Raw genomic sequence first — 23624 nt, forward strand, 5'->3', positions numbered from 1 at the left:
AACAGGGTAGCCATGTGGGGCTTGGCCCAAACAGCCACATAGTTTATTTACAGTATCATGAGAATTAAAGCAGAGTTCCACCCACATTAAAATATATCGTCAGTCCCCCCCTTTCAATTACCTTTTTAATGCCTTTTTTGTTTTCATACTGTGTCCTTTGCCACGGTGATGTACTTCATGTCCGGCAACACATTGGCTCCTGGGAGATGAGTGTCATCAATTCCAGGAGTCAGTGGGCATTGCTGGCTGGAAGCATTGCTGCCATTGCTATGGAAACCTAGCTGACATGCAGTGGGGCCAGCCAATATTGGACTGCATTTTCGCGAGATCGTGATGTGCATGCTTGGTAACCAGCATGCACAGAATCCAGGAAAACAACCACAGCGGCTTCACATGCTCACACTCTAGATGGGAGCGATGTACAGAAGAGGAAAAAAAACGTTTTAAATGCTGCACAAAAACAGAAAGATATCTAAATGTAAACAAACAAGCGGTGACTATACTAGGGGTACTTTTATCTGAAAGAAATTAAATAAAAAATGTCCGGAACTCTGCTTTAATGCCTACAAGTACTGTCAGCCATTGCGGCTCATTGCTTGTAGTTCTGTAAGGGCGCTGGTGAGCGCTCTTGTAGTCCATTGATCCTCCTATTCTCAGGTAACTGCCTGCCTTTATCAGAGGTACAGATAGACCACTATCTTGAGAGACTGCAGAAGCCTGAGATTGCACTCACTATCTGCTGATCACGGGTGCAATGCTCTGCAGGCTCTTTAGGAAAAAGACCTTTTTATTTTTATTTTTTAGAAATGCACTTTTTTTTACCTGCAAAAAATAAGCATTTATTTATAAATTTTTTAAGGTGAACTTCTCCTTTAAACCTTGAAGCCAGGAGAGGTCCAGCTCTGGTGCCACCGTCCCCCCCCCCCCCCCCCCCCCCCCCGTAACACAGGTCTTGAAAACAAGCATTGAAAATGAAGGATGTCCGCCTGCCAATTTTCCACTCTAGGATAAGGGACGGTGAATAAGGCTGGTAAATCAAGTTCCACCCAAGCCAGAATCAGATTTGCCTCTCTATGGGCAACAAGATTTCTGGTACCCTCTAGTGGTTGATGTAAGGCACTGCTATGGCCTTTTCTGACAGACCTGGTCAGCTGACCCTGCAGTCAAAAGATCCAGCATTGAAATAACGTTTACAATGCTGGGCTCCACATCTACCCGTTGTTGGTTGCGACCAATGTGTCGTGGCTGGCAGCACTGTTTAACCCTTTGTGGGAATATATCCAAAGTAAGGTATTCACCTCAGGGATTCACCACTGTTGGTGCAAACCTCACCTTCCAAGTGACAACACAGGCAGGATGCAGGATACCACCAGACTTCGCCCTCTCAGTGGGCATACTCTCACAGGAGTATTCAGAGACAGGGAAACAACAAAATGTAAATCACATCCCTGGATTAGTGGAGCACTCAGCAGCTCTAACCCACACTAAATAGCTGGTGCCCAACAGTGTCCAGTGCACAAAGGCACATTACAGGCCAAGCCAGCTTCTTCTTCACAGCAGGGTCCAGGGATGGGCTCCTATGCTATACCGAGGATCGGTTCATCTGGAAAGCTGCAAAGCAAGCCCTGGGTATTCAGCAGCCATTGAAAAAACCTGCTAGAAAAATAAAAAACTTTGAGAAAAAAGAAAGAAGAAGGAGCTGAGAGAACCCATTCATCTTCCAAGGACACTAGCAAAAAAGTGGCTTGTTGGGAATGGGAGGGGTTATGCAGGGCTGCCCTAACAGTTGTGCCAGTGTTCAATCTCCCGAAGGTGGGAGCATAACAATAGTTCCTGAACATTAACCTGTGTCTTGTAACATACGATAAAGAAAACAGTTTGCACTTTATACTGATTTTCTTCCTAACCGTTTAAAAACGCTTACACTGCGGGTATTGTCCATCCGAGCACTGCTGTTATCGCTAGAACTGGTCACGCGAGGGTTTCCAACAGTCCGCTTGATGGTAATTTTAAAAGCTGTTGGGGGTGGCTTGCTACTGCTAACTTTGCTGTCTTGAGCTTCAGAGTGCGGCTTTCCCAAACGCTTCACCATTGCAGCCGAGGGCACTTTTCTCTTTCTTTCTTCCTCTGGGTTGGCTTTTTTGACTGTGCCAAGCCGTTGTGCTAAACTGATCTTTTGAGTGGTGAGCTTGGCAGGGGCACTTGCAGGGGGCTTTGTGGCAAGTCTCCTAATGGTGGTGATGGCAGGCTTTGGTTCAGAGCTTGTGGCTTTGGCCTTCACAGTAACCCCAGGAGTAAGCTTCTCTCGAATAATGGTGGTAGCCTTTTTCTTAAGTACACCAGCATACTGCAGAACACTGCCATCTTCATCGCTCTCTGCTGAATGATCTTCACCAAGTGCATCACCCAAACGGCTAAAGACTCCAGTGGGCTGTAAAAGCACAAAGTAAGCCATGAATACATGAGCATTATCAAAAGGTAGCTGCCTCCCATAAGCACTTTCTACTCACCTTTGTTACGGTTGTTGTGTCCGCTTTGCTCTCTGCTCCCAGTCTGTCAAAGACTGACGTTCTGGTGAAACCTACAACATGGTCACAAAATAAAAATAAACTTGTTGCCACAAAACTGGGCCTGATGTATTCTTCTAGAGATTGCCATGTATTTTATAAAAGGTTGTCCAAAGTGTCTTCTAGAATCCTGTGACCCCTTTCATTCGACAGCAGGCTAAAGGTCGCTGTCAGCTGACATCACTCAGTCAGTCCCAGGCTCCAGATCGATCCCGACTTTAATGTTGGGATCCACCCACATGCCTGGACCAGCAGCAGGCTCAGCCTCTCAGCGAGCCCTTGAGAGCAGCTGCTCCTCCCTCTCCACAGCCTGGCACTCCAGTGAGCACTGGAGGGGCAGCGCAGAGAGCCGGCGACTGATAGTCACTAGCTTTCTGTTCACTGAAGACTGAACTGAGCGATCAGCAGTCTTTGATCACTCAGTTCTCAGTCTTAAGAGGCAGAGGGGGACAGATGCTGCATCCACCTATGTGAGCATGAAGGTTTTTTTAAAAAATCCTGAACTCCTACTATAATATCCTGTAAATTGCCTGCATTCCAGTGATAGAGGAAAAACTGGTAACACCGGTTTACAAAATATGCCAATCAAAGATGGTTTCACAGCCTTGTTTCCCCTCTTTTATACTTTTATAAAATAACCCGCAAGACAGTACATCTCAGTCAGTAAACAGTTTTACGAGCTGGCACCAAACACTCACTTTTAGCTGCCTGTTCTTCCAGAATTTTCTTTGTCCGAGGTGTGGTCCCCTTTGGCATATTAATGACATATTTCCCTTCAATCTCGGACGTCACCCTGCGACGTTTTACTGGAACCTCTGCAGTGTCAGCTGTAGGTGAAGACCCAGCTACAGAGAGAGGATGGCCAAAGGACAAAAATGTAAAATTGGCATATACCTATGCAATAATACTTAATAATTTGTTTGCCTGAATTACACACAAACTACCTGACTGTGCATTCTTTAGAGCCACTTTGTTGGAGACTGTAACAGAGATCTTGGATGTGCTTGATTCAGGTCTGCGGACAGGGGTAGATGGAGGAGAGTCTCGACTTAGACTGTTTGCAATCATTCTTGTGGCTGCTAACAAAAAAGAAACATTGAGAGAAAAAAAAAAAAAAAAAGGCGATAATTTGCACAGCAGCTTTTTTAGAAGAACCTTTGGAATCAATCATTTTCAGGGCTCAGGGAGCTCTACTAAAGATATATATGCAGGTGCAGATATAATAAAAATAAAAGAACGTAGCACCTTTCACATATTTTAAAACATTAAGCACCTCATTCCTAAATATTCATCAGTTCTGCAGGACAAACCATATTTCTGCAAAAATCCTATAATGAAAACAATAGATGGGGTGGTTGGTTGGAATGCAGTGGAAACTAGTATCTCCTTTACATGGGTAGTCTGGAATAAAAAAAAAACACAAGGGATTTTTGACTTACTGTAAAATCCATTTCTCTGATGTTCATTGACTGGCACAGCTCCTGATTCTTCTTAACCATTGAGTTATACTACCCCCTACAGGAGTAGGACACAAGGCAGGAAAAAGCTTGACTACGCCTATGGGCAGTCCCAGGGGGTATACACCCATTCTCAGCTATACCCACTCAGTTTTGTTACAAGCAGTGTCAGAAGAAAGCCAACTTCGCAGAAGGGTGGGTGCTGTGTCTGTCAATGAGTCAAAAATCCCATTTTCTCTTTCGTTCATTGACGGACACAGCTCCTGATTCTTAACCATTGGTGCATCCCAAAGCAGTGTTAAACAGGGGTTGAAAAAAACATCAGAAAAAAATTCCCAAGGCTAACCCTAGCCAACAGGCAACAGAGCTCAACCATAAACAACTGGAGTTCACCTGAAAAACAATACACCCTCAAAGAGGACCAGGTCCTCTAAACCGCAGCCAGCAAAACCTTGCAGCCAAAACCTTGCAGCCAAAAGAAGCATACGCAGATGCCAACACAACCACTTTACAAAAAAATTTTGTAAAAGTGTGCACCGATGACCAGGTGGCTGCCTTGCAAAACCTGCGTCACTGACGCTTGAAGACGGGAAGCCCAGGAGACACTAAGCAACCTAGTAAAGTGCACCTAAACAAGGAAAGGAGGAACCTGACCCCTAATGCAATAAGGCTGAACCACCACCTGTCTGATCCATCTAGAAATGGTTGCAGAAGAAGCGGACAACCCTTTGTGAGGTCCGTCCGTGAGCGCAAATAGAGAGTTTGGCTTCCTAACAGACTCCGTAGCTGCCAGGTACACCCTAATTGCTCGGACCACATCCAAGACATGCAAGGCAATTTCCTTCAGATGTTTAGGCCTGGGACACAGGGAAGGCAAACCAATGTCTTCATTCAAATGACAATAAAAGGCCACCTTAGGAAGGAATGACGGACAGAGGCAAAGCAGCACCTTATCCTTTTGAAGCACCATAAGGGGAATGACAGGATAACGCCGCTAGTGCTGACACCCTGCATGCAGAGATAATAGCCACCAAAGAAAGCCATCTTCTGGGGCAATATAAGCAGGGAAACCTTCCAAATATTTAAAAAGAGAAGCTTAAGTAGAGCTGAAAGCACCACATTAAGATTCCAGAGTGGCAACGGAGCCCACACTGAAGGAACCAAAAATGTCGGACACTCTGAAGAAATGTTACGCACCAGGGAGTGTGTGGCCAAAAGGTAGTCGGAAAAAAAACTCAATACCTGCCCATGATGGTACTTAAGGCCAAATTTTTGTTCAACCCACAGTTGAAGGAAGGTTAAGATCCAATCCACCGAGAAGGAGGGAGGATAAACCCCAAGAGACACACCACACAATGTACGTCTTCCACGTACGATGGTAGATCTTCCTAGAGGCAGATTTCCAAGCTTTTAACAGTGTCGGAGTCACAGATTCAAACAAATTTCCACCCTTCAGCACCTGGCGTTCAACAGCCAAGCCATTAAAGCCAGTGACTGTAAGGCAGGATGGAAGACTGGTCCTTGGGACGACAGATCCTCCCGGAGAGGAAGTTCCCAAGGAGCATCGGCGACCAGCATACCAAGACCGGCAAGACCAGTCTGGAGCCACTAGAATGACCGGAATCCCTTCTGCCTGAATCCTACACAGTAGTTGTGGCAGAAGTTTGAGAGGGCTGGAAAGAATCAGTCAGGCTTTCTTCTTCCCACTCTTCCATAAGCCCCTGTTCACACTTATGCGAGTGCGGGGTTCGCATGTAATGTCGGAGCGCACTGCTCCTTCATTACATGCGATCGGCTATGCGGTGCGAGTTTAGCCATACACTTTGTATGGCTAAATTCGCACCCGCAGCAAACTCGCACAGGACCCTTTTTGGCAGCCGCATTAGGATCGGATCGCACAGCGGTTAACACTTGTGCGATCCGATCCTGTGCGAACTGCAAGATCGCACTGCGATATGCGATCAAACTGGGGGTGTCGTTAAGATTACATTGACACCCCCAGCGTATCGCATATGGCAGTGTGAACTGCCGGGGGTGCGTGTGCGATGCGGGAACAGGCAGCGAATTCGCAGCCTTCCCGCATCGCATAAGTGTGAACCGGACCTAAAGGCCAGATTTGTGGAGTGCACGACTAATAGTTGTCCTGTGGACAGATTCCCCCACCTGGGCTGTGGATCTCGGCAGCTCCTCCAGAGTTACCATGGGCCTCTTGGCTTCTTCTCTGATTAATGCTCTCCTTGCCCGGCCATGTCTTGGTAGGTTGGCAGTTGTGCCATACTCTTTCCATTTTCGGATGATGGATTGAACAGTGCTCTGTGAGATGTTCAAAGCTCTGGATATTTTCTTTATACCCAACCCTGCTTAAAACTTCTCCACAACTTTATCCCTGATCTGTCTGGTGTGTTCCTTGGTCTTCATGATGCTCTTTGTTCACTATAGTTCTCTAATAAGCCTCTAAGGGCTTCACCGAACAGCTGTATTTATACTGAGAATAAATTATACACAGGTGAACTCTATTTACCAATTAGGTGACTTATGAAGGCAATTGGTTCCACTAGATTTTAGTTAGGGGTACCAGAGTAAAAGGGGGCTGAATATAAATGCACGCCACACTTTTCAGATGTATATTTTTAAAACATTTTGAAAACCATTTATCGTTTTCCTTCCACTTCACAATTATGTGCCACTTTGTGTTGGTCTATCACATAAAACCCCGAATAAAATACATGTACGTTTTTGGTTGTAACGACAAAATGTCAAGGGGTATGTATACTTTTTTCAAGGCACTTTATACCATATAGCTCATTTCAATTAACATAATTTTAAAGACTGCACAATTAAACAGTGTTTAAATTAACTTACGGCTATTAGCATTCCTCCGTAGTTCATTCTGCATGCTGGTCTGGTTAGAAGGCTCAGTCACAGCTTTACAAATATCCTATAGGAAGCACAAAATAAAAATAAAGTTAGCTAGTTAAATCCAACAAATAGCTTTCCTTGCATGCTGCAATTCCTGCTATTTTTGCCATTATACACATTTTGTCACAGACAACCCATTTAAAAAAAAAAAAAACCTGTACTTTGCCCACGCAAATAATGCAGGCCCACCAGCAGCACTCTCTATTTGCTCTCCCTCCACTGCTTTTGGCAACCAGTTCTTCTAGGTATGGAGAAGTATACAACACTCTCCACCTCCCAAGTGCTAATGCTGGTGCCTGATAATTTGTTGTTCAGGCACCCAGTGCTGTCACATGGGGCAGGGATAGATCTCAAATCCAGGTAATCTCCAAGCGGCCACGCTGCTAAATTTCTTTGGTTCGGATGGCTGAAAAAAGCAATGGGGGAAGGAAGGGTAAGCATGTGCAGTTGGTGGGACCCTCAGTAAAGTGAACCTGTATGAGGTTAAATTCCAGACTCAATAAAAAAAAATCACATGGTCTCCTCTAGATTTAGAGTACATGTTAGTCAGAAAATCTGTAAGGCCCCGTTCACACTGGGGCGACGCTACTTCCCGGGGCGACCTCTTAGGTCGCGGCGCGCTGCTCGCACTGCGACCTCGGAGCGGCCGGCACGGACTTCATAACATTGAAGTCTATGCAGGTCGCCCCAAAGAAGCTCCGGACCCTTTTTCTAAGTCGGAGCGACTTGTGTCGCTCCTATTAGAACGGGTCCACAGCTTCTCTATGCCAGGCGAACTGTCAGGCGACCAGGTCGCCTGACAGGTCGCCCCAGTGTGAACGGGGCTAAAAGTCACAGGGGAAAAACAAAAAAAATAAAAAAACACAGTAAGAGCTTGTTTACACTTGCTTTAAACACACTTTTTTAAAGCTCTCTGAATGCCAGTCAAAGCACCAGTCACTAAATAAAATGGTTAGCTTACAATCCTGTTCACATTTTTCCTTTGCTTCTGCTTCAAAAATGATACCCCATTTTGCTTTAGTGGTGCTTCAAAGCCTCCATTGAAGTCTATGAGAAAACTTGCTTGAAGCTCCTACAGCTTTTGAGAGGCTTTAATTGAGTTTTAGCTTCGTTTGGAGGTATTGCAGGTAGGGCAGAAACAACTAATCGATTGATCGACAACTAATCGATTATGAAAATAGTTGTCAACTATTTTCATAATCGATTAGATGGTCAGCTGATTAGTTGGCCTGCATACAGAAAGCATTATTTGTTTACATGTCAGGAAATACAGAGAAACACACATACAACTCAGTACACCGCCCGCGCCCATACATGTCAGAAGACACAGAGCAGCACACATGCAACTCAGTACACCATCCATACATGTAAGTGCCTGAGAACCTGTGAGTGTGTGCAGAGCAATGCCTCATGGGACATGTAGTCCTGGGCAGGGAGTAAGTGGTTCTAAAAGGCATATCATTTCTTTTTTTGCTGGGGAGGAAGGAAGTCAGGTTGGGGGCACGGCCACAACAGCTGCCAACTAACGGTAGGCAGAGGCTGCCTCAGAGGGGAGGGGGGGGGGGGGGAGAGCATGTGCAGTGTTTCTGACTCTTACCACCATGACCACTTTTAATAACTGAAGTGGTCATGGTGGTTAGAGTGTTCCTTTATTATCGCTCAGAAGAATTAAACCTCTGTATACGGATTCCATTTAATTTGATCATCCTCTAGTTGTGTTAAATTAGTGCGGGGGCGTGGCGGCGCGGGAAGGGTGCAGCAGCATTTTATTACTTGTATACCTTAACTAAAGTATATATTTTATATGCGGCCCGAGAAAATTTCTCTACACTCAATGTGGCCCAGAGAAGCCAAAAGTTGGACACCCATGTTTTAATGCTTAATTGCTGGCATCCTGTGGCGGGTGGCTGGCTGGCACTCTGTGGTAGGTGAGCGGCTGGCTGTCTGGCACCCTGTGGTGGGTGGCTGGTACAGGGCCTGTGGGTGGCTGGCACAGGGCCTGTGGGTGGCTGGCTGTCTGGTATTCTGTGGTGGTGGTGTATTCTGTGGTGGCTGGCACCCTGTGGAGGGTGGGTGGCTCGCTGGTACAGGGCCTGTGGCTGGCTGGTACAGGGCCTCTGGCTGGCTGGTACAGGGCTGCTGTGGGTGGGTTTATGGCTGCGATACCCACAGCAATCGGCAATATCGGCCAGTACTGGGTCTATCCCTAATAAATTATATATACATTTATTTTCCACCCTTCATATAGCTTCATGTCTGACTCCTAGTTAAAATGCCCATATATCCTGAGTGTATTTATTCTCATATAGGATATAAAAGTATGATATATTTTATTACTTTCGCTGATTCGCAGTATAAATGAACCCTTTATAGTAGCGATTATCTGCTCTTTTTGTACTATAAAAAAGGACGAATGTTCGTTTTTTTTTAACCCCATTATGACAGTTGATAAAAAAAAAAATAATTAAAAAAAAGCATGCTGCTGCTACTAAACAGCTTAGGCCTTGTTCACACCTATGCGTTTTTTGGTGCTTTTTACAGAAAGGCACTACAGTTCATTTAACATGGCTTTCTATGGGACACGTTCACATCTATGCTTTTTTCAGCCGCTGAGTATTTGGTAAACGTCAAGGACTTTTTGAACGGAAAACTGTGCTTTTTTTTTTGTTTTTTTGGTTCAATAAACTTCAATAGAGAAGCTGCAGAAAAGCATGTAGTGAGTTTTGGCCACAATTCGTTTTTTTTAATCTGCCCAACAAATTGGCCAAAAAAAAAAAAATGCAAATCAATTGTGTAAAAAACGCACAGCAAGAAGCCCTGCAGAAACGAATCAAAAGAAAACTGCATAGGGGTGAAAAGAGTCTTATGCTGGCCATAAATACATCGATTTTCGGACGAGAATATTCATATGAAAAATGTTTGTACATTCGCTGAAAATATGTTGAAAATTTCACTTGCTTTTAACATTTAAAATGATGCAATTCCTTTGACCAAAAAGTTTTCTATTCTGCTCCTTTAAATTTTCCTTTCACTGTGGTCGAAACGAGCGTCGATTTGACCCCACTACCGTTCAAAAAACTGAACGAACATTCTTGCATGGCAGTGACAGCAGGCGCAGGTAGCTTTTATCAAAGCCACCCGCGTATGACAAGGGAGTCTTTATTACATAATATATTACAGTGCTGTCTGAAAAATCGGCAAAACAGTCTTTCATTTGGTTTTTCTTTAAATAAAAAATTTGATTTTTGAGTCTGAGGATATTTACCAGCTTCAACCTCTAATAGTAAATACAGCATCTCTTTTCTGTCTGTTATTCTCAGAGTGGATTAGAGACTTTGCTCCCTAACCATATAGTTGGGTTATTTCTATTTAACACTGCTTACAGATATTTAGGAATAAATTGGTTTTTTTTTTTTTTTAAACTTTACATATTGACTAAATTATACAAACACACTTTAAGGTTATCTGATAATCTAAAAACAATAAAATCGGCCATCTAAAGATTATGAAAATAATTGTTAGTTGCAGCCCTAATTGCAGGTATGAGATGTCAGCGCACGCACACGACTCCTGCCAAGCTTTATCAACTTCAATACTGGGCACTTTCACCCGAATTTTCAGCCTTCAGCGCTGGTCACACTGTGAATGGAGAATTGCTCGGTCATGCAACGCTGTACCCAAATGAAATTTATAAAGAAAGAAGAAAAGTTTTCCTTACTTTGTTAGAAAAATTTTTAAAAGTAATTTTTCTCCTTCACGATAGGCGCTAATGAGGCTGCACTGACTGGCATCACTGATGGGCACAGTTTGGGCTGCACTGATGATCAGTTCCCTGATTATCTGTGCAGGTTTCCCTGTGGGAAAATGCTCCCGATCGGTTCCCCTCTCCTCCCGCACTGTCAGTGTGAGGAGAGGAAAGTGGATGACTACATTTCCTTATTTACATGAGATCAACTGTGACTGGACACAGCTGATCACATGGGTAAAGAACCTAGTCAGTCATTGGCTCTTTACCGAGATTGGGAATGCGCTGTATCTATGATCGTCACGCGCCTCCTGGGGAGCACAGGCGTGGCGAGAGTGTGATAATCTCATGACATCATCCAAGAACGAGAGAGCCACCCTGCCCCTGTCATTACGGGAGGCGGTTAAAAAAAGCACTGCAGAAGCATCAAAAACACAACAAAAAAGCATGTTGTGTTGAAGTCGATGCAAGTGTAAATGATCATGTAAAACAGGTGCATTTGGGTCATACAGCACCAGAATCTAGCGTTATTCCGTACCCAGGAGTCCACAGGCATTGCATACAGGTAGAACAAGCAGCCTATACAAATCAATGTCAGGCTGTCAGCTGCACATCTGTAACCCCATATCAGACTAGCGAACCGTCTGCTTCCAGGGCCACTCATCCATTCCTGCACGCAGCGACCACTCACTCAGATGTGCCATTACAGGTATATAGCTGTGGTGTCTGACTTCCTGACATGGATTTCTACAGGCTGCTGGCTCCCAAATAAATCCACACGCATAAACTAAAAATAGCCATTTCTCTGAAAGTACTCCTCCAGTCAGATTATACCTTCTTGTGTTCACTTTGCTTGCGTGTCCCTGAAGAAAACAAAACGCAGCCCTCTAATCTATGCTTTTGAGTGACTCAGCTACAATGACAAAACCAGCTTTAAAAGGCCAAACCCTATATATCTTTCTATATCAACACTCCACCCCATTGATCACTCACTGCATATCTTTCAACAAAACAACAGCACAGTGCCTATTTGAAGAGAAAAAAGAAAAAAGAAGAAAGAAGAAGAAGGGGGGGGGGGGTTCTTAAATCATTGTATCCAATTTATGCAATCTAAGAAAGGTAAAAAAATATTTAGACAGATAGAAAGTTCTGGCATTGGAACAAGCTGGCATAGTTCCTGTTATTTATTGTGTGCCCTGAGTGTAGGGAAGCGTTAAATGTTGTCATCTAGTACTATATACATCTTCACATGTAAGATTACCTTGAAATTAAAGTGGTTACATAAAGGCAAAGTTGTCTGTTTTGCCCTGCAGCTTAAGAAGACAAGGTGACTGGTTGCTATGGACAAATTGTCATGAAAAAGTTGAAAAACCGGTTTCTCAAGGAGTTAGTCAAACTGATAACTGTTAATCTGGAATGAATCATAAGAAAAAAAAAAAAAAAAAAAAACCTGGGATTTTTGTCTTACCGCAAAATCCTTTTCTCTGAGGTTCATTGACGGACACAGCTCCATATGTTCTTTGACCCTTGGGTTACGCTGCTCTCCATAGGAGTAGGACTAGGTGGAAACAAATTTGACTATTCCCCTAGGGCAGTCCTAGGGGGTATACCTCCCACTTCCTGCTATAGGACTTTCGTTTTGTAACAAGCAGTGTCAGAAGAATACATAAACCCAACTCAGAGGGGTGGTTGCTGTGTCCCTCAATGAACATCAGAGAAAAGGATTTTACGGTAAAACAAAAATCCAGTTCTCTCTTTCGTTCATTGACGGACACAGCTCCATATCTTCTGGACCCTTGGGACGTCCCAAAGCAGCATCAACATGAGGGGTGGGAAGAACACAGCAATGCACAGAATTCCCAAAAAGGGCTAAAACATAGCCAACCATGTAAACCAGGAAAAAACAATACACCCTCAAGAGGCAGGAACCTCTGCAACAGCAGCCTGCAAAACTTGGGGCCCAACGTAGCATCTGCAGATGAGATTACATCCACCTTGTAAAACTTGATGAATGCATGCACAGACGACCAGGTGGCCGCTTTGCACACCTGAACCACTGATGCCTGATGACGGAAAGCCCAGGAGGCACTAAGTGCCCTTGTAGAATGCGCTTTAAGGGGGAAAGGAGGAGCCTGACCTTTAATGAAATAGGTCCGCACCACCGTCTGCCTGATCCATCTGAAAATGGTCGCAGCAGATGCGGCCTACCCCTTACGAGATCCAGCCGTAAGGACAAACAAGGAATCAGATTTTTGAAGCGACTGAGGCGCCGTAAGGTATACCCTCATTGCCTGAACCACATCCGGGGAATGCAAAGCAATTTCGTTAGGATATGTTGAGGGATATGTTGGCTTAGGGCACAAGGAAGGCAACACAATGTCTTCATTCAAGCGAAAACCGTAAGGCAGGATGGAAGATCGGCCCTTGAGACAAAAATCTTCTCTGAGAGGGAGTCTCCAAGGAACATTGGCTACCAGCCTTACGAGGCCTGCATACCAAGACTGGCGAGGCCAGTCTGGAGCCACCAGAGCGACTGGAATCCCTTCTGCCTCGATTCTGCGCAGGCGCTGTCGTGGAGGAAAAGCGTAAATCAGACGATACGGACCCCAAGGGGCCACCATAGAGTTGGCGGCGTCAGCTAAAGGATCCAGAGATCTTGCCACAAACCTCTGAACCTTCCTGTTGAAACGAAAGGCCTAACAGGTCCACATCTGGTGTCCCCCACCGAAGACAGTTGTTGAAAACACTTCCAGGTGAAGAGACTATTCGCCAAGACTCAGGGCCTGCCAAATGAGGTAGTCTGCCTGCCAATTTTCCACCCCTGGAATGTGCACAACAGAGAGGGCTGGAACATATTGTTCAGCCCACCTTAGAATGCTGGCTACTTCTCTGGCTGCTAGAGCACTTTTGTTGCCCGCTTGATGATCCGAGTTCAAACCCCTTGAGCCAAATCTGTGCTCAAGACACCTCCCCCACCCGGAAAGGCTGGCTTCCATGTTAACCACTGCCTAGTACAAGGGGAGAAAGGACTTCTCTTGTTGAAGCGCCGGGGAACGGAGCCACCGAAGCAAGGATCCCCTTTGCACCCCGGCTCAGATTGTCAAGAGATTGAGGATTCTTGTCCCATTTGGTAAGAACTTCCTTTTGCAGAGGCCTGGTATGGAACTGAGCAAACGGAACTGCCTCGAAGGTGGAGACCATCAAGCACAGCACTTGCACACAAGTGCTAATCGACGACCAAGGGTTGGACAACAGGAGCCGAAATCGCATGCTGCAACTTCAGCAGATTTGCCTCCGGAAGAAACACCCTGGCTGAGGGTGAATCCAAAGTCAGGCCCAGGTAGGCCAGGTTGCTGGACGGAATCAGAACTGATTTCTGAAAATTCAGCGTCCAGCGGAACTCTTGCAGAATTCGAACAGTGACGTCCAGATAGTCTTAAGACAGGCGGAGACTCTGCTCGCAGAAAAAGATCGTCCAGGTACGCCAGTACCGCGATCCCCCTCTGCCTGAGCAAGGCTAACACCTGGGCCAACACTTTTTTGAACACCCGAGGAGCAGAGGCAAAACCAAAGGGTAACGCCATGAATTGATAATGTTCCTCTCCCGCGGCAAAGCGAAAAAAAACGCTGGTGCCCTACATATATTGGGATATGAAGGCAAGTGTCCTTGATATTGAGAGAGGCTAGAAAATCCCCTTGATGAAGGATGCCACCCCCGTGCAAATGGACTCCATCCATAGTTTTGGATCCTGCACAAAGCGATGCAGGGTCTTGAGATCCAAGATCAGACGGACCTTGCCTTCCTTCCTGAGAAAAGTAAATTGATTTGAATAAAATCCCTGAAAACGTTCCAACTCTGGAACTGGGACAATTACTCCCTGTGATAGCAGATCCTGCACCGCCCCATAATGGCCCTGCAGCCGATCCGGGGATAGGCACAACTTGGAAGGAAAGAACCTTGACGGAGGCAACTCGATCTTGTAACTGGACCCAATCAACTCGCGGATCCATTTGTCTTGAATGAGAGAGGTCCACAGGTTTGGAAAGAAGCGAAGACGTCCCCCCCACCCCAGATACAGGTGAGGGCACCCCTTCAGGCAGAGGAGGGCTTGTCTGCGGAACCAGCTTTTGACTCCTAAGGCCTCTTGGTAACCCCCCACGAAGTTACGGGTTATCCCTTGTCCTGGCCCGCGGGACGAAAGAGCCATTTGTGAGCCAAGAAGAAAGGACCACATTTATGACGAGGCTCTTTGCAACCTGTGGAAGCAGAGTACTCTTACCTCCCCCAAGACCTTTAATAGTCTCTTCCATAGAAGCCCTGAACAGGCGGTCTCTTACAAAAGGGAGATCAGTCAACACCTTTTTGGAAGCCTGGTCCCCAGACTAGAATTTCAGCCAAATCATGCGCTAAGTGCCACAGCGGTCACAGACGCTCTGCAGGCTAAAGGGGCCGCATCCAGAGAGGAATCACAGATATACTGTAACCCCTGTATCAAATGATCTGCCAACTCAGGAGGATGTTGACCCCCTTTCAAATCCTGGCGCAGAAGCTTTGCCTATGCCATTAAGGTCTGGGAGACCAAGGTGATGGAAAACACTGGTCTCAGCATTGAGCCGGCCAGGGTGTAAAAAAGGTATCGGACCAGAGATTCAGCTCTCTTTTCCACTGGGTCTTTAAAAGATGGGGAATCCTCCACCGGAAGAAGCGTGGCTTTATTCAATCTGAAAACCTGAGAATCCACCATCGGTGGAACTGTCAGTTTCTTCAAAAGGATACCTCCTAGTGAATTGCTTTGGTATCCCAACCTTGCGTTTCAGGGATCCCCACTGACTTGCGACAATCTCATCGAAATAGGCAGGAAAAGGAAACACCTTAGATGGTCTGCGGGTACCAAATTGTACCTACGCAGCATTAGCTGTGTCTTTCAATTTAAAAGTTTCCCGCACTGTTACAATCAGTGCCTCCACAAGTGCCTTTTTAGGCGTGGCTGCAGTGGAAGAGGATTCATCCTCGCTGTCAAAGCACCCAGGTTGCGTGGATGCAGACCAAGTGGGCTGACTCAAGCGGCCAAATACACCTCAGAATCTGAGGAGGCAGAGGAGACAGGTGAAGGGCGCTTCTTGCTAGGCCGCTTTGAAATGGCCATATCTACTTTTGACACTAATGACTGCAGGATCGCCATCATGGCCATCAGGGCAGGCTGAGACCCAGAGGGTCCCGCAGCTTCCGAGAGTGGGTCAGGTGGTGACATGTGCTCCAGGGCCTCCATGGTTAACCCGGAGGCCGCCCGCAATAGTGTGAAAGAAAGTGCAATAAAACCCCCCTCCACCACTGCAGTGGTAGTACTAAAAGTCCCAGCACACCAGCGGCACTGCTAGCAGAAAAAGGGAACTGTACCCCACAGGGAATCCCCACCAAAATCTTAGGGAAGGATGCACAGCACCAAGCTGCTTGCCATACGGCGATCAGAGAGAAGGAGGAAATGTCGACACCACCACTAGAAGCCCAATGTCACATCACCGCTTAACAGGCTACAAGAAAATGGCCGCCGCATTGATTTCATTGGGAAACTCCGAAAACATGGCCGCCGAAGCTACAGAACAGCCATCCACAGGAAAACGGTAGCGCCTAGGACCCCCAGTGGCCCTCCAGGTATGTAAAAGTTTTTTGTGAGCCACCAGTGGCACGCTCCCACCCCCTCCAGCCCATCACTGCAGGACACACACACCTGGAGGAGAAAGAGGTGGGGGGACACACTACTTATCATACCACACCGGGTAGTCCACCGCACCATCTCGGAATGGAGGTATGCGGAGACTCAGGCCGTGACCAGGGCTATGCGTCCTTGCGAGGTGTTTCACTCGCCGGCCAGCCCCTGTCCAGTGAGGCTATGGGACTGGGAAGACCATAAGGATTTAGGATATCCAGTGCGTCGCCCAGTCCGGTAGTTGATTGCAGTTCTCACAGGAACAAAAAAAAAAATAAGAAAATTTTTTTTTTTTTTTTTAAATGAAAAAAAAAAAAAAAAGGAAAAAAATGCCAGGACCAGAAATCCCAGCAAGGAACTAGGTCCTTACTCCTGACTATGCAGGAAAAAAAAAAAAAAAAATATATATATATATATATATATATAGCAGGAAGTGGGAGGTACATACCCTAGGATTGCCCTTGGGGCATAGTCAAATTTGTTTCCGTCTACTTCTACGGAGAGCAGCATAACCCAAGGGTCAAAGAAGATATGGAGCGGTGTCTGTCAATGAATGGAAGAAAAAAAAAAAACCTATGGATGGTCAGGTAGTGCTTAATTGCAGGTCAAAACGGAACCATATTTTCTACTTACCTGTTGGTGAACTACCTTTGCATGTTTCAGTATGGCTATCACATCTCCCACCACTGTTATGCCCAACTCATTCATGATGTCCTTGTTTAAATCCAGCAGCATGTTCTTGCTGATCCTATGGTAACAAAAATGCATTTCACAACTCTGTCTTAATAATAGCATGACCCTTCTTTTCCCATTGGCATCCAATTAGCGTCAACCCTGTCATCCTGAGGTGCTGCTTCCAGCTAGACACTGATGCCAATCCTGCAATTATAACCCCTTTCAAAAAGTGTGCACACTTCAGTTAAAATTGAACATTAGCCATTATTTTATTTTTTTTTAGCAGGTTTAAGAAAGGTTCAAACTTCAGTCAGGTTTTCCTGCTGACTGTTACAACTTTGTGTTTATTTCGGTTAAGGTAATGTCATGGGAAACGAGGGGATAGGAAGTCTCCCTTAAAAAAAGAAAAAAAAATGACACCAACAGCAATAAAACCTGACAGAGGTTTCTATCCTTCCCCTACTTGATCCAAAAAGTAAAAGTGAAAAACATGAAAACATTGGAAATGAATTTGGGGTTTTGAACCAGTTAGTTGCAAACTAAGCTGAGCGAATAGGATTAGAGTTACTTGATTTGAACACAATGATACCCACGGGACATCTCTTCACAGCCGAGATAAATCTTCAAACTTTTTTTTTTTTTTTTAAGATGTAATGAAAAATAGATTACAGGACTATCAACCACTTCAATACTGTGAGCACTTTTACCCTCTTCCTGCCAAGGTCAATTTTTAGCTTTTAGCGCTGTCGCACTTTGAATGACAATTGCACAGTCATCCAACACTGTACTCAAACTAAATATTTTTAATTTTGTTCACACAACTAGAGCTTTCCTTTGGTGGTATTTAATCACCACTGGGTAGAGTTGCACGATGCTATCTAAAATGAGAAATCACAATTTTTTTTTTGCTTAGAATAAAGATAACGATTCTCGGCGTATCATCATCTTTTACATTATACAAAAAATTTGGCTAACTTTTCTGCTTAGTTTTTTTAAATTCATTAAAGTGTTTTTTTCCCCCACAAAAACTGAGTTTGAAAGACTTCTGTGCAAATACAGTGCGACATAAAAAAAGATTGAAACCATCACCATTTTATTCTCTAGGGTCTCTGCTAAAAAAAAATATATATACTATTTGGGGGTTCCAAGTTATTTTCTAGCAAAAAATACTGATTTTAACTTGTCAGAAAAAGGCTGGGTCTTTAAGAGGTTAAACTGCCCTCCCTCAGACCACATTCACACTGAAGCGGCACGACTTCGGGGGCGACCTGTGAACTGCGACTTGCACGGACTTCATATAATGAATGTCTATGCAAGTCGCTCCGAGGTAGCCCCGAAGTAGTACAGGACCCTTTTTCTAAGTCGGAGCGACTTGTGTCGCTCCTATTAGAATGGGTCCTGTAGTACTGCATGGACCGCGACTTGACAAGTCACGGTAGTGTGAATGGAGCCTTACAGCCAAAAGTTAATTCCTTTAATCTAAAAGATACATTGTAAAGAATTTTGTTTCTAGTATCTAATCAGCCTTAACAATGTGGATAAACATTTGCGGGGCTCTTTTTTTTGACAGCTGTGGGTGAGCAGAGAACGGCTCAGTAAGAATCGGGGACATACCATTTTAAATCGTGAGGGGGGGGGGTGAATCGAGATTGCGATTTTTTAACGATTAATCGTGCAGCCCTACCACTGGGTTTATTTTTTGCTAAATGAAAAGAGGAAAAAAAGAAAAAAAAAAAAAAAACCACAAGAAAAAAAAACATGCATTTTCTTCATTTCCGTTATCAAATTTTGCAAATAAATAATTGTTCTTCATAAACTTAGACCAAAATGTATTCCGCTACATTTCTTTAGTGAAAATAAACCAAAACAGCGGATTAGTCTGTAGGAAAGTTATAGAATCCAAAAACTATGGTATATATCTGAAGATTGATCAATCCTGATGTACTAAATGCCGGTCTCATTTCTTAGAGGCCATAAAACGTCAGGACAGTAAAAATTACCCTTTTTGAAAGTAGACAGTCCAAGGTATTCAGTAGTAAGAGGCATGGCAGGTTTTTTTGAAGTTGTAGTTTTTTGAAAAATGCACTTTTTTTTATACATACCGTCACCAGTGCTGTACTTATACACTGCTCAAAAAAATTAAAGGAACACTTTTTAACCAAAGTATAGCATCAAGTCAACTCCTAGGATATTGATTTGGTCAGTTAAGTAGCAGAGGGGGTTGTTAATGTCATTAATGCCAAAGCAGCTGAAACTGATTAACAACAGGTAAACTAGATGGGTAACTATGAGACGGCCTCCAAAACAGTAATGATTTTACAGGTGGAGGCCACTGACATTTATTTTCCCTACTCATCTTTGACTGTTTTTCACTAGTTTTGCATTTAGCTAGGGTCAGTATCACTACTGGTAGCACAAGGCCATACCTGGAAGCTATAGAGGTTGCATATGCGGTCCAACTCCTCCAGGACAGCACACCAATACGTGCCATAGCCAGAAGGTTTGCTGTGTCTCCCAGCAGTCTCATAAGCATGGAGGAGATTCCAGGAGACAGGCAGTTACTCTAGGAGAGCTGGACAGGTCCATAGAAGGTCCTTAGTCTATCAGCAGGACCGGTATGTGCTCCTTTGTGCAAGGAGGAACAGGATGAGCACTGCCAGAGTCCTACAAAATGACCTCAAGTAGGGCACTGCTGTGAATGTCTCTGACCAAACAATCAGAAACAGACTTCATGGGGATGGCTTGAGGGCCCAACGTCCTCTAGTGGCCCTGTGCTCACTGACCAGCAGCATGGAGCTCGATTGGCATTTGCCATAGAACACCAGAATTGGCAAGTCCGCCACTGGGGCCCTGTGCTTATCACAGATAAGAGCAGGTTCACCCTGAGCACATGTGACAGACATGAAAGGGTCTTGAGAAGCTGTGGAGAACGTTATGCTGCCTGTAACATCGTTCAGCATGACTGGTTTGGTTGTGAGTCAGTGATGGTCTGAGGAGGCATATCCATGGAGGGATGCACAGACCTCTACAGGATAGACAATGGCACCCTGACTGCCATTAGGTATTGGGATGAAATCCTTGGACCCATTGTCAGACCCTATGCTGGTGCAGTGTGTCCTGGGTTCCTCCTGGTGCAGGACAATGCCCGGCCTCATGTGGTGAGAGTATGCAGACAGTTCCTGGAAGATGAAGGAATTGATACCATTGAATGCTTGTCTGACCCAAATCCATTATAACACCGATTAAACATTATGTTTATATCCATCCAACGCCACCAGGTTGCATCTCAGTCTGTTCAGGAGCCCATTCAGGTCTGCTCCAGATCTAGGAGGAAATACCCCAGGACACCATGCATCGTCTCATTAGGAGCATGCCCCCGACGTCAGGCATGCACACAAGCATGTGGGGGGGCCATACAAACTACTGAGTACCATTTTGAGTTGCTGCAATGAAATTTCAAAAAAATTGACTAGCCTGCTGCATCATTTTTTCACTTTGATTTATGGGGCGTCTTTGAATTCAGCCCTCTGTAGGTTGATAAATGTCATTACCATCGATGTGGCATCCTTTAGTTCTGAACACATTGCCCAGTACATATCAGTATAGATATCCAGCATGATATTTTCCCCATTGAGATCTGATGTGTTTTCAAAGTGTTCCTCTAATTTTTTTGAGCAGCTATATACATATAACTGGTATGGCGGTGATCAAGAACACTGCCTGGTGACAGTAGGAAAAAATATTCTTCACAGGTAGCAACAAAATTGTACACAATTCATGGCAAGAAAGGAAGCTATCCATCTTTTACAACAGTCTTGTGGTTTGCTGTGATTGAGACACAGCCGGTGACAGATCACATCGCTGCTTGGCCCTGCCTTCTGAAAGGTCATCATATGACATCCACTCAGAAGGAGAAAGCACCCACCCAGCTGTCAATCTGCTTTAGGCTGGGGGGGGGGGGGGGGAGGTGTTAAAAAGAGGGGCTCTAGTATGGTAGAAAAAATAAATAAATAGAAAAATTTAAGTCAGCAGCTACAAATACCATAGCTGCTGGCTTTTAATATAAAAGGATACTCACCTGTCCAGGGATCCCACCCAAAGCCAATTCATTAGTAAGGGAAACGGGCAGTGAAGTCTTCAGGCCTCACAGCCGGTATCCTACTATGCCTGCACAGGTCGCGCTGCATTTTTTGAATGATCCCGCCATCTTCTGGGACCTGCGTATGTCCCAGAAAGTAGCAGCGGGGGGGGGGGGGGGGGGAGAGGAGGGGCCAGAAATGCTTGCAGATTGCTGATCCTACCCGAAAGTGTGAGCAGGTACATGTCAAAACTAGGTACCCGTTTCCCCCTCCTCCCCAAATAAAATTGCCAAATGTGGCAGGGGAGGGTGCGAACAAAAACTGAGCTTCCCTTTTGGTCTAGCTCTGCTTTTAGTAGTAAATGTGTATGGGCTATTTTTGGAGAAAAAAAATAAATAAAAAATACAATGTTTAGGGTCACTTCAAGACCAGTTACAATATGAATCTATTTATATTAAAAATGTACCATAAAACATTTTCTAATGTACTAAGCTGGAAGCTTTAGGAAACGCAGCCTGGGGTCCCATCCAAAACATTAAAAATATTAAAAAGGTTGGAGCTTGGACAATAAAGGGCTGCAGTTTCTCTTCCCCCCCCCCCCCGCCCCGATATGCCTGGCATACTATAAAGGTTTTACTTTAACCGGTTGCCGACCGCCGCACGACTATATACTGCGGCGGTCAGCCCCGGCCAGGCAGAGTGACATAGATCTACGTCACTTGCCTGTCACTTCCTTGTGAGCCAATAGCGGGCGAGCGTGCGCCCGCCGCGGCTCGTTCACAGGGAAGTCAGTGCGTGTGACCAGTGGACCCGATGTCCGCCGATCGTCAGTGCAGAGGGAGAAAGTCAGGCGGCTAATGTAAACAAGCCGCCTGTCATTCTCCCCTGTGTAGAAACAGTGATCATACGGTTCTACTATGTAGGACCGTTGATCACTGTTCCTACACTAGTAGCCACAGCCAATCACAGTAAAAAGCACGCCCCTAGGGACACACTTAACCCCTCCCTCCCCAATAAAGTTAACCCCTTCCCTCCCTGCCAGTGTCATTTTGCAGTAAAAGTGCATATGTATAGCACTGATTACTGCAGTAATGTCACTGGTAACCCCAAAAGTGTCAAAAATGTCAGTCAAGGGTCCGATCTGTCCGCCGCAATGTCGCAGTACCGCAAAAAAAAAAAAAAATCGCCGCCATTACGCGTTTAAAAACAACCCAAAAATGACAGAAATCTTTCCCTTAGTTAGTAAACGCAATAACTTTTGCGCAAACCAATCAAAATACGCTTTTTGCAATTTTTTTTTACCAAACATATATAGCAGAAAACAAATTGGCCAAAAATATTAAAAAATTTTGATTTTTACATTTTTTTGGGGGGGAATTTTATATAAAAAAAATGTGAAAAATATTGTTATTTTTGCAAAATTTACGCTCTTTTTTTGTTTATAGCGCAAAAAGTAAAAATCGCACAGGTGATCAAATACCACCAAAAGAAAGCTCTGTTTGTGGGGAAAAAAAAGAACGTCATCAAATTCATTTAGGTACAGTGTCCTACGACCACGCAATTGTCCGTTAAATTCATGCAGAAAAAAAAAAAAAAAAAAAAAACCCCTGGGCAGGAAGGGGGTAAAATCTTCCGGGGCTTAAGTGGTTAAAACAAGATTTTCACTTTGGAGGAGTAGAAGGATGTTGACTGAAGAATGAGTGAGCTAGACAATGAGGCGGAACAGCTGTCTCTTCTCGGTACTTCTAATGCTTTGTTTACCCACATGGCAGCATAGTGATATTTTCTCACCTGTTGTCCACAAATGTCACAGCATAGTTGACAGCAGGTCCTGCAGGAATGCCGGCCTCCTTGAAGAAGCCAATCCACTCTGAGGTGGCTGAAAAGATAAAAAAACACTTTAAAGTGAACTTTTCGGCCTTGTTTAAATCTGTGTGTCTAATGCACATTGCAGACATGTTTTGCACGGGTTACCATTGAATGCCAATTCGCATGTCGAAATCATACAGCAAGCAGGACTCATAATCAAATGCAGTTAAAAATTTAATATAAGAATGGTGCCCAGCCACCCAAGCAGAATAAAAAAAGTTGCCAAACAATTGGTAGTGCCCGCTTGTAGATTTTGTTATCTTTCACAATGCCTAGGAGCCAGGAAACTTGGGGGCTACCAATCTGCATATGTCAAATCACAAAGCAGGGAGAGGCTATTCTAATATGTCCAATCCCAACAAAAGAAAGTTAAAAGTTGCATGTTGAGCAGCCCATATCAGGGTGATAAACAATTTAATGAATTGTAGCAATAGTCAGTAAATAGTTAAACAAGAACAGAAATACTGATAACTGTGTCTTACCCATAGTTACGGAAGCCATGATGGGACCACTCAATGGATATCTGAAAGGCAGACAGGGAATATTAAGTTCCAAGTAGCATCTTTTATCCAGATATAGACAAAAATAGTTCCATACAGAAAAAT

General features: G+C 44.7%; 1 protein-coding gene across 2 annotated transcripts; it reads right to left on the reverse strand.

Moving 5' to 3' along the window:
• Positions 1 to 1877: 1877 nt before the first annotated feature.
• On the reverse strand, positions 1878 to 23624 carry LOC309560359 (uncharacterized protein C19orf47 homolog). Of its 2 annotated transcripts, none has more exons than XM_082263986.1 (8): positions 23502 to 23624; positions 22942 to 23029; positions 17045 to 17144; positions 6887 to 6962; positions 3512 to 3646; positions 3266 to 3412; positions 2511 to 2581; positions 1878 to 2431 (listed from the first exon to the last, which is right to left on the reverse strand). In XM_082263986.1, the coding sequence occupies exons 1-8, from the start codon at positions 23518 to 23520 to the stop codon at positions 1886 to 1888; spliced, it is 1182 nt and encodes a 393-aa protein (XP_082120112.1). In that variant the 5' UTR covers positions 23521 to 23624; the 3' UTR covers positions 1878 to 1885. The 2 variants fall into 2 exon arrangements, with proteins under 2 accessions (XP_082120112.1, XP_082120111.1); XM_082263985.1 differs by having other exon boundaries at positions 17030 to 17144.

The sequence above is a fragment of the Pelophylax lessonae genome (genome assembly GCF_965119305.1).
Source record: "Pelophylax lessonae genome assembly, chromosome: 7".
Taxonomy (NCBI): Eukaryota; Metazoa; Chordata; class Amphibia; order Anura; family Ranidae; genus Pelophylax; species Pelophylax lessonae.